Source organism: Topomyia yanbarensis, chromosome 2 (assembly GCF_030247195.1).
Source record: "Topomyia yanbarensis strain Yona2022 chromosome 2, ASM3024719v1, whole genome shotgun sequence".
In the NCBI taxonomy this organism is placed as follows: domain Eukaryota; kingdom Metazoa; phylum Arthropoda; class Insecta; order Diptera; family Culicidae; genus Topomyia; species Topomyia yanbarensis.
The window spans coordinates 291,914,974-291,926,980 of record NC_080671.1 but is presented as its reverse complement, the minus strand read 5'-3'; the positions used below and the strand labels follow the sequence as shown (position 1 = coordinate 291,926,980).

General features: G+C 44.9%; 1 protein-coding gene across 1 annotated transcript; it reads right to left on the bottom strand.

Annotated features, from left to right (window-relative positions):
* Nucleotides 1–6,914: 6,914 nt before the first annotated feature.
* LOC131680433 (uncharacterized) lies at nucleotides 6,915–11,757 on the bottom strand. The gene is made up of 5 exons (XM_058961148.1): nucleotides 11,737–11,757; nucleotides 11,121–11,640; nucleotides 10,203–10,972; nucleotides 9,016–10,158; nucleotides 6,915–8,351 (listed from the first exon to the last, which is right to left on the bottom strand). Exons 1-5 carry the CDS (start codon nucleotides 11,755–11,757, stop codon nucleotides 6,915–6,917), a joined length of 3,891 nt encoding a protein of 1,296 aa, XP_058817131.1.
* Between the last annotated feature and the right edge of the window lie 250 nt (nucleotides 11,758–12,007).

Here is a 12,007-nt window from a genome sequence, read left to right as displayed (position 1 = left end):
CCTACTAACGGTTATAGGCGGTAACAAAGAATTTGGGAGAACACCTTGTAGATGACGTTTACTATCCTGGTATGCAAAAGTGGCTTCAACGCAACTTTGGTCAAATTTAACTTTTTTATATTTTTAAGTTCACTACGAAAATTCGCATCTTTTAGTGCAAACGACTTCAAATAAAAATAAAAAATAACCTGTTGAAATGCGAAAAACAAAGTGGCCAAAGCATGCTTTTACCCGCACCACGCAAGATTTGAAAATTGATTTCCTGAAAAATATACTCGATGGCATTTACGTCACCTTTGCATACAACGGCAGTTCAGGAATGTGATTAACCGGTAATTAGTCGCAAAAATCCCGCTTAACACCATTTTTATAGATGGGACATACTACTCCCTACATCCTATACTTTGGTAAAATCTCCTCCTTCCAGATCTTCTAAAGCACCCAGTGGAGTGCTCTAGCCAATTCCTCTACTCTGTGTTTGAGTAGCTCACATGACAATTGATCATTGCCAGCGGTTCAACCGTCCTATTTTTTCATGAATCTTAGGTAGATCCGGAATCTGTTGTCGACTGTGCGCGTCTGCAAGCTGATTCTTGCAATATTCTTGTTGTCTACGGCTTCGCTACTTAGGTGTTCGTCATAATATACTTATCAATCGTGATAATTTGTGCACATTATTTATAAGGTGTACCCACTATCCTGTGCGATAACCGGTTTTTACAATGCCCCCGGCCTCTATCAGGATGTTTATGTCACCGATGACGAGCTTAACATTCCGCCATAAAATGCACCTTTTTTGGCTTCGTGAGGTCAGTGCACATTGATAATGCTCTAGTTGAAGAAATGGCCTTTGATCCACACTACACACATCCTTTCGCTAATCACGCGTTGGTGCATTTTGCTCAGCTCTTGTGACGTCGCTCGATCCCCGCATTTCCACACCTTCTGCCCCGTCTAGCAAAGCTCCTCCACTGCTACATTTTCGAAGTTGCGAGTTTTCAGCTCATCCTTTTCTCCTTGATTGATAGTAAAGTGGTGTTTTTGGGCCACTCGTTGAACTTGACCTAACCTGTCTCGTAGTCCGCCACCCAACATAACCGACACCTGCGACAGGACAGGTGTTTAGTTCTTCCTACGGTAGGGTTATGGCGCCCATGCCCGCTCACACCATCCCATTTCGCTATTACTGCAGAACACGGTAGTACCCAGTCGATCGCGGCCTACAGATTAAATGTCATCAATAGCCCCGCCAACATTTTTGAAAAATCTATGATTTTCGTCAAAACCCTCTCCAAACCAAATTTCTGGCTACGCCACTGACTCTAGCACAAGCTGAAACAAATCGACCGCTCCAATTTATAAGACCTAATTATTCCGAGTCGGTAGAAATTTATGCTGCGGTTCCAGTATTTGACTGAGGAGCCTTGCAAGAAACAGAGTAACTGGTACTTCTGAACCTGCTATACGGTTAAATATGACACTTCGATTTCCGAACCACTTCAGAATGGATTTAACTGGGAAGATGTCAGAAAATTTCATCAGCCCTGCACTAACTTGAATCTCTTGTTGAAACATGAGAAAACTTACGGATTTCGATGTCCCGGGATCTGTGCGAGGGTAATAATTAATTGTGATTAACAGCGAAACTCTTTTTAGCATTTCTTTCAGAAGAAGCTTGGAGCGTTACTGCAGGGAGACGAACTTTGTCAAAGAGAACGTTGTTCTGCAAAGTGATCCCGATTTAGCCCATCTGCGATTTATCCATAAGTAGTATCTTGATTGCTGGAAATAATAGTAACATTAGCGCACTAATCAGAATATCGCACTATTATTACATATTTTAAAACTCAAGATTTTTATTGTTGTTGTCGTGCATTTGTTTGTCCCTACGTAACCAAGGGACGCAAGAGGTTATTTGGAAAAAATAACAACAGATTTTTCAGCGTTGCTTGTTTCATGCATTTTCTAACCAAAAGTCATATTTGACATTACCAGTTACCTGAGTCACTGAGGGGTAGTCAGATTTGCGATACAGTTTTGGAATTCCAGTGTCTAGTCGTGTCGTTGGGGAAGTTATTTGCCAAAGTACGAAATGGAAATTTCATTTATAATTCTTCTGAGAACGATTTTGTGGTCCTAATAAGGACCGTTTGTTGTGAATATTATACCGCCGTTTCCTTGCAAAAACAATGCGACTTCTGTACACGTCTTGTGATGGAGGCAATTTTGAGAGCGCCTTTGTTTGCTCCTGCTAACGGAGAGTATTCCTTCCAGGAACTAACGAAGCGGGTAGCCGGCGACAAGCGAACTGATTTCAACGATGTTCAAATGCAAACTGAAAACATTTTCCTATAGACAATTCGTTTTACTTATCTCAGATGTGGTTCATCGTCAAAGAGGCGGCGCTAACAAGTAAACCACCAATCAAAGCACGGCTAAATAATGCGTTTTCAAAATCATTTCTATCAAAATTTACGGTAATCGTATCCTCTACGGAATCTAGGGGAGACCGGGGCTAGTTGGCGGTGTTTTCAGTTTTCAATTTTTACTGCTTTGATGTAGGTAGATCTTTTTTTTAATCTTAAATACGTTTATTTAGGCCCAAATGCTTTAGCTTAACGAGGCCGATAAATCATTTTTTTTTAATTACATGTTATTGGGGGAAGGGAAAGCCGTATTTAGGGGCGGCTTGCTCCCCTCTTATGTAAGTAAAGGAAAAAGGTAGGAAGTGGGATACATATTGTGTAATTGACATCGTCGTTTGCTGATTGATCATTGTGGCGGATATGCACACTTTGTTGTAGTGTTGTAGTTTCCAGCCTGTAATCGCAGGGGCGAGGGGAGGGTTGATATTTCGGATAATTATTGGCACTCTGATGCTGTCATGATGTTCTCTATATCATCTGCATGTGAGGTATGTCATGATGTTCTGGGTAGACGGTTATCAATAAGGGTATGCACCGAAAACTCGTGAAGCAATGCCATATTGTAGATACAGGGATAGGTTGGTGAGATTCTACTGTGAATGAGAGAGGGGAAAATGTATTAAACTTGGACATCAATAGTTTTCAAAAAGATATAGATAAGAAAAATATAGGGGTGGTCACGGCTTGCTAGGACGTCCCGGACTGGCACATAGGGTGATCTACCTCGGGCCCGAAGGGAATCTATTAGTTGGGACCTGGCAACACAGTACTCTGCGCACAGTCAAACAACATGCTCGATGTCGTGATAGCCGTTCTCACAAACACAATGATTACTTTCAGCAAGCCCTATACAACGGAGATGCGCGTCAAACGAGTAATGGTTGGACATGATCCTTGACATCGTACGAATAAAGTCCCGGTTCACATCCAACCCCTTAAACCAAGCATTCGTTGATACCTTCGGGATAATGGAATGTAGCCACCGTCCCAGATGCCCATTGCTCCATGAGGTTTGCCAACTATCGAGCGTCCTCTGATGAGAGATACTGAAAAATTCGTTGAAGCAAATTGGTCTTACGTAAGTGTCGCCTTCTAATGCGCCCACCTTGGCTAAAGAGTCCGCCTTCTCATTGCCCGCAATAGAACAATGTGACGGGACCCAAACCAAGGTAATCTGGTAAGATTTTTCAGATAAAGCACTCAGATATTCCCGTATTTTCCCCAGGAAATACGGTGAGTGCTTTCCAGGCTTCGCCGCACGGATGGCCTCAATGGAGCTGAGACTATCCGAAACGATGAAGTAATGGTCTGAGGGCAGGGTGCAATGATCCCGAGAGTATACTGAATGGCAGCTAATTCTGCGACGTAAATTGAAGCAGGATCATTGAATTTGAATGAATTTTCGTTGAAGATACCGAAGCCTGTGGACCCGTCGAGAATTGATCCGTCAGTGTAGAACATTTTGGTGCAGTCGACTTGATGGTATTTGTTATAGAAAATATTTGGGACCACTTGTGGGCGAATATGATCCGGAATTCCACGAATCTCTTCCTTCATGAATGTATCGAAAAATACAGTTGGATCAGAAGTATCTAAGAGAAGAGCACGGTTGACGTTATACATAGCTGAATTGATGTTCTGTGCCATGTAATCGAAGTACAAGGACATGAATCGGGTCTGAGAATTAAGCTCGACAAGCCTTTCGCAATTTGCAATCACCAATGGGTTCAGAATATCGCATCGAATGAGCAATCGATATGAGAGGTCCCAAAATCGATTTTTCAGCGGAAGAACGCCCGCCAGCACATCGAGACTCATCGTATGGGTCGAGTGCATGCAACCCAAGGCAATACGCAAGCAACGATACTGGATTCGCTCCAGTTTGATGAAGTGTATGTTCGCAGCGGAGCGAAAGCAGAAACATCCGTACTCCAACACTGATAATATCGTTGTTTGGTACAGCCTGATTAGGTCTCCTGGATGGGTACCCCACCATGTTCCAGTTGTTGTACGGAAAAAGTTGATCCTTTGTTGGCACTTCTGTTTCAGATACCTAATGTGACATCCCCAGGTACCTTTAGAGTCGAACCATACCCCGAGATATTTGAATGTTGAAGCCTGAGCAATAGTTTGATCCATTAATTGTAGCTGTAGTTGCGCTGGTTCCCGCTTTCTAGAAAATACGACTAGCTCAGTTAGTAGGTAGATCTTGCAAAATAGAACACGCGGCATGAAAGAGCAGACTGCTGGCAACATCTCTGATTTTTTTTAAAGTGTTTGATGCATTTTCTCCATTTTTAGAGACAAAAATATGAGACGCGGAAAACCAGCCGGCTCCGGGGTAAGTTGGCGGTATGTGAGAATACGTGAAAAACTAAGCAAACAAATGGAGATTCAATTACTTCAAGAGTCCTTTTGGAACGTGCTGAATGTCTTTTCGAGAAAACTGTATATCAACCGATATTTGCTATTATATTTCAGTTTCAATACCCCGGCTTTTTGACTTCGACGCGTACTCCCTATTCAAAAGCAAATTTTCGAAATTCTTCATGCAATTGGCCGGAATAAAAGTCTCCCACATTGGCGAGGTACACAAGAAAAAGAATTTCTTACTTTAGAGTGAATTCCAGAAATAAAATTTTTTGATGTCTTTTTTTGCACTGCAAATAGTACCGCCAACTTGCCCCGCGTGCAACTTACCCCAACCGAACATTTCATTAAAAACTATTTAAAAAGTAACTTTTGTTTGTGAATAGATGTAATATCTATACCGATACGGAAAGTTATTTTCTTGCGCTATTTGAAAATCACCCTAAATCACCCTAAATAACACAAAGTAATCACCCTTAATAACACAAAGTATTTAAAATTTAGAAAGTTTACTTGGTATGTGTGTGGTAGCGATACCCCTCGGACAGAGCATTATTCGTTTGCTATAAAACCCGAACACTACTCGACCTTTTCGGGCACGACAAACACCGGGCTCTCGGCTACCGACATGCATCGATGAGAAGCAGACATCAGCAACGATCGTCCTCTTTCTCAGCAGACTGCCAACACGAGTGGACGTCAGGGGCGGCGAAAAACTTTACGCCCGAGTGGGTAGAAAGCATAGGGTGAGGGGTCCATTAGTAAGAATTTTTTTCCATTTCGCAATGCACACGCTTACATTACATTCACATTAAATCTCGTTCGTTAATGCAAATGAAATTGTGGTACATCGATGTTTTCAAATGTGCGTAGTGTGAGATACATGCGTTGCACATCTAACTTTTTTGAAATGGTTCAAAATTTCGAGTGGGTAATTACCCAATCGGTTATTTTCGAGTGGGTAGTACTATCCATACTACCCACGCTTTCCGCCTGCCCTGGTGGACGAAGTAATTGGTCAGCAATGCAGACGCCGAGTCGGGAAGATGGCGGTTTTAACATTGCCGATCCTGCCAGTTTAGTTCTTGAAAATTTAATTTTACCGTGACTGTTATCCTTGTTTTGTAATAGAATAAATTGGTTTGTGGCTAAACGTACCACAAGGTGCTAGGGGCAGATCACTTGTTGCATTTTAAAAAATCAGCGAAATTAAATGGATTTATTTCCATCAAAATAGAAATTCATAATGTATTTTGCGTTGCGTACAATGTTGTTTGCGTTGCGTGTAAAACGTCTGTTGGGTTCTTGACGTTACCTTGATGAGGTCTTCGATAGCGGTGAGTGGCGGATGTCCCAGAACCAACATCAATTGGGTAGGCACAGACGTACGGAGAAGGGGCAAGCAACCAACATGCAAATCCTCGCAGCCGTACTTGGATGAAGTGGGAATTTTCCCAACCGGTGCCGAAACGTGAACCAGGGCACAAAAGTTCTCTCCAGTAACACAACGCACTTGTTACACTGACACAATTTTATTACCGATCAAACTAATTTATTTTAAGCGGACAAACAAACTGCATGCTGACATTTATTCTTAACTTAATTTGTATCTTAATTTCTATATCACAAATATACAATTTTACGTGCGGGACTCGCTCCCATTTGAGTGTGACCTAGGTGAGGTAGATTTCCAGACTGGCGCAATCCTCCAGAGCAAGTCATCGGTCGACCACAGCAGCACGATCAAGATCACTCACTCTCCTGCGATGTTTTTGATACCGAGTGATAACAAGAGAGCCTCGTCTATCCGCCTTCCTTATCGCACCCGCTATCAGGTAGATGGTGATGACGATGATGATACCGATCTCGCTCAGCCTGCTGTGTAGTGTGATGTATCCTTCCTTCATTCCCCGTTCTATTTCGGATTAATTTGTTGATCGGTGTACGCATGATGATGGTATTGGCGAGATGACGATCAAGTTTTTAGAGACGATGATTATGCAGGGTTGTAGTGCTCGGGGTGCTCTTGTTTGCGAACATCCTCACCCACCCAGAAATATCGTAGATTTCTGAAAAGAAAAAAATCCTCTTCGATAGGACAGGAATAAGGAAAGGGTGCTAGGATTGCTGATTGTGGACTTCTGTTGGCTGTATGTCGTCGTTGTCATCCGAAATAGGTAGCAGACAAAGCTTTTCGACCGGACGAGTTAGCATTCCAGTAGCGGTTTTCAGTGTAACTACTCGCACGGTTCCGTCGTCGCCAGGGTGAGTTTGCACGATTCTACCCATTTTCCATCGCATTGGAGGTTGATTATCATCTTTAATAACGACTAGCTTTCCAATGTCAATACGAACAGCCGGTTTCCATCGTTTGGTTCTGCATTGAAGTTGACACAGATATTCTCTGCGCCACCTTTTCCAGAAGTTCTGCAATCTTTGTTGGGTTAACTGCCATTGGGTGAGACGATTCATTGGAATGCTTGTTAAATCTGGATCGGGAACAGCGTGGAGAGATTCTCCAACCAGAAAATGTGCGGGAGTTAGTGGCTGCAGATCATTCGGATCATCAGACATGGGTGTGAGCGGGCGAGAATTCAGGCATCCTTCAACTTGGACTAATAGCGTGTTCATGTCCTCTGGGGACACAGGAGTTTCGCCTAGCACCTTTAGCAGATGAATTTTTGCTGATCGGACTGCGGCCTCCCAAATACCGCCAAAATGTGGCGCACTCGGCGGGCTAAAGTGCCATTGGATCCCTTCCTTGGCTAATTGCTTGGACACAATGTCGTTATGATGGCTATCTTTAAGCAATCGCAGGAATTCTTGCAGTTTATTGCGAGCGCCGACAAAATTAGTGCCGTTGTCGGAATATATATCCGTACATCGTCCTCTTCTGGCAACAAAACTCCGTAGAGCCTGTAGAAATCGATCTGTCGATAAATCTGTGACCAATTCGAGATGCATTGCTTTGGTACACAGACACATGAATATAGCAACGTAAGCCTTAACTGCAGTTCGCCTTGGAGCTGGTCTCACATAGAGAGGTTCAAAGTAGTCGACACCTGTGCGAGAAAATGGACGGGATACGGTGACCCGTGAAGCTGGTAGATCCCCCATAAACTGCTGTACGGTCGATGGTCTCGATCGGAAGCATATCTGACACTGATGGATAATGTATCGAACTACACTCCTGCCTCCCAGCAGCCAAAATCGAAGCCTAACAACTCCCAACAGCAACTGTGGTCCAGCGTGCAGAAGTCGTTCATGGTAATACCGTAACAGCAAGCGTGTAAATATGTGCCGAGTGGGTAAAACGGCCGGATGTTTGGTGCTTTCAGACTCCATCGAATGCTTTAAACGACCGCCAAGTCTGATCAACTGGTCTTGGGAGACAAACGGATTAAACCATCGAAGCGGCGAGCTCTTGGAAACAGCATTTTCCTTGGAGAGCGCCTTCCAATCCTCAGCGAACACCTCCCTCTGAACCAATCGAACCAGAGTGTTTTCCGCCTCCTTTAACTCTTCAGTAGACAGGAACGTAGGGGCTTTTCTATCCTTCCGCGGGGTTCGTAGAAGTTTAATCAGACGCAGCCAGTTCGACGAAGAAGGTCACTGTACGACGAAAATTTGCCAATGTATAATTGGTTGAATTCGGCGATTGTTGAAACCGTTCCAGCTAGCACCGTGTGTCGTTTCTCTTCGTCTCCCTCATCTGTCGGTAGATTATCTGGTAAGAGAGGCCTATGCTCTTCCGTCTTCTCTAACCAGCTCGGTCCTTGACACCAAAACGTATTCAGAACGATGTCATTTGGTGAAATCCCTCTCGAAATAAGATCTGCCGGATTCTGGATACCAGGTACGTGACTCCATATTGATCCTTGTGTAATGGATTGTATTTTTGCCACTCGGTTGGCGACGAAGGTGCTCCAGGTCGTTGGATTAGCCGCAAGCCAACGCAGGACACAGGTTGAATCCGTCCAGAAATAGGATTTTACCGTGATTTTTATTGACTTGTCCACCTTTTCGTAGAGTTGTGCAGCCAAAAGTGCTCCACACAACTCCAGCCGAGGAATCGTCTGACATTTTTAGGGGGCAACCTTTGATTTTGAGGTCTAAAGCCTAACCTTTACCTCCCCGACTGCATTCTCACTCCTGAGATACAGACATGCTCCGTATGCCTTCTCCGAGGCATCCGAAAGCAATGGATCTCCACACATACCGCGTCTGTGATGATAACACAGCGGTCGATACGGATTTCATTGAACAGTGGGAGTTGCTGGTGATACTTTCTCCAGGCCTCACCCACCGTTGGAGGTAACGGCTGGTCCCAATCTAGTCGTTGGTCATTTTCATCTCGCAACGTCCACAGCAGCTGCATGAAGATCTTCGCTGTAGTGATAGCAGCGCCCAACAGGCCTAATGGGTCGAACAGTGTAGCAATCACCGAAAGCACGCACCGTTTGGTAAGAGGAACTTCTGTGTTCAAATTGGGGATGGTGAACTGAAACCTAAGTGTATCGGTTACTGGCATCCAGGTCAGTCCCAAGGTTTTTATCGAAGGGTCTGGATCCAAAACAATGCCTTTAGGTGATCGGATGGCAAGCTCTTCCTCCTCGATTCCGTTCAGTATATCGTGACAGTTCGACGCCCACTTCCGTAGACGAAATCCTCCGCTTGACGTCATTGCTTCTAACTGCACTCGCAAATCAATTGCTGTTTTTACCTCGTCTGCTCCTGTGATGACGTCATCCATATAGGTATCCTCGATGGCTGCCTTGGCCGCTAGTGGATACCGCTCCTCCTCATCCAGTGCTAATTGTTTTAGCGTTCTGGTGGCCAAAAATGGCGCTGGCTTAGTACCGTATGTCACCGTGTTTAGCTCGTAGGTGGATATCTCTTCGGCAGACGAGTTTCGCCAGAGAATACACTGCAACGGTCGATCTTCTGGGCAAACATTGATTTGTCGGAACATCTTTTCCACGTCGGACACGAGCATGATTTGTTTTGTCCGACTGCGTAGGATAATGGAACGGAGGTCCTCCTGTATCACCGGCCCAACCAGTAACACGTCGTTTAATGATAGTCCGGAAGAAGTCTTGCAGGAAGCGTCGAATACCACCCGTACCTTGGTAGTGGTACTGGAATCCTTTACCACTGGATGGTGTGGCAAATAACACCGTTTAACCGAATCTGTAGCAACTTCTTCGACCTTCCGCATATGACCTAGATGCAGGTACTCCTCCATAAAATCAGTATACTGCTTCCGTAGATTTTCGTCCCTAGCCAACCTACGCTCGGTTCCCTGAAGACGTCGGAATGCGATGTCCCTTGACTCGCCCAACCTTAAGATAGCGTCTTCATTCTTGGGTAGGGAGACGGTATACCGACCGGTTTCATCCCTTTAACCGTGTTCAAAAATAACTCTTCACAGCGTTTCTCTTCCAGTGAAAATGTGTTGTCAGACTCGACTTCCTCACAAGTCCAAAATCGAGACATCAACGCGTCCAAATCCTCCGTTGTCGACATATTGCAGTTGATGTGCAGTGATCGACTAGGAACCGAAAATCCTCCGCATACGACCCAGCCAAATACGGAATCATTAAGAGTCGGTAGTTGTTCGCCCAGGGAAATTCTCCTTCCGGTTTCGAAGAAATCGAAAAACGCTTCGATCCCGAGTACAAGATCCACCACCTTAGATTCGAAAAACGCAGGATCAGCCAACTGGATATCGTCCGGAATTGTCCATCTATCAGTATTGATAGTGGTGGTTGGAAGATTTACCGTTACCTTTGGAAGGATTAGGAAGCTCAATTCTCGTGAGTATTGAGACACTCGAGACCGTAAAACCGCTTGTATCCTGTGTTTGACCTTGGTAGCTGCTTGTCCAATTCCGACGACAGAAATATCCACTCGATTTCGAGTTACCTTCATGCGCTGACTTAATCGCTCAGTCACGAAGTTGCTTTCCGATCCCGAATCTAACAGCGCACGCGCCGGAATCCGATTGCCATCGTCGTCCTTGATCACGACGACTGCTGTAGCCAGAAGAACCTGAAATGACCTTCGTATCCTTATCCGTATCCCTTTCTGAATTGAAGCACACAAGAGTATGATGCCGACCCTTGCAGCTCCGGCAAGAGTATTTGGATTGGCACTCTTTTGCTTGGTGTCCCGTTCTGAAGCAATTCCAGCAGAGGGAATGAGTTTTCAAAAGGCCGTCCCTCTCCGTAACTTTCATGCGCTGAAATGCACTGCACTGGTAAAGCGGATGATTTGATGAGCAAGCTAAACAGCGTCCTCCAGACATATGGGTTGAACTGTAACTTGTCTTCACTGGTGGAAGCCTTTGCTTCGATTGAATTTGCTGCTGCTGCTGATCACCCCTAGTGTCAGCAGACTTGGTTGGCAAGCAATCCAAAACCTGGAGTCTACGCCGCAAGAAGTCAAGCAGATCTGCAAGTGTATCTGTCTCCTTCATAGCTGAGAACTCTTCCCAACCCCTCCGAGTGACCGGATCCAATCGTGTAGTGAGGATGTTGACCAGTAGAAGATCTTTATAGTCGGCTGACTGAATGATCTGGTCAAGAGTCTGCACAATTCTTTCAAAGCCTTCAATGAGGACGTGCAGATCGGTAACGGATTCCTTAGGAAGGGCGGGAAGGTTGAAGAGGCCTTGCACCTGCCGTTTCTTCAGCTGCTTACTGTTGTTGTACCGCTTCAACAGCAAGTCCCATGCCACCTGATAGTTGGCCTTAGTAATCTGAAGTGGATCGATGAGACTCTTGGGTTCTCCTTGTAAGCATCCCTTCAAGTAGTGGAACTTCTCCACTTCGGAGAGATCCGGCTTTCAGTAGATGAGCGAGGTAAACAGGTCCCGAAAACTCAGCCATTCGTCTATGTCGCCGTTAAATGTCTGCAGCTTAATCTGTGGTAGACGGACATGATCGATACCGCCCCGCATTGACGAATCGCTAGCTCGGAGGGACTGCTCCAGCAGATTCGGCTCCTACAGCTCCTTGGCCTTGTCTATAAGGAAGGATTTGACCTCGTAGTACCGGTCACTAAACTCCATACGCTCCTTTTCCCAAGAGTTCCCTTCAGCATTGTAGTCGTCATGGGAAAAGATTTCAACCAAAGTTTCACTGAAACCTTCCCAAAGCTCGTCTAACTTACACAGGCGTACATCGACATCAGTAGCGGTATGGGATTCC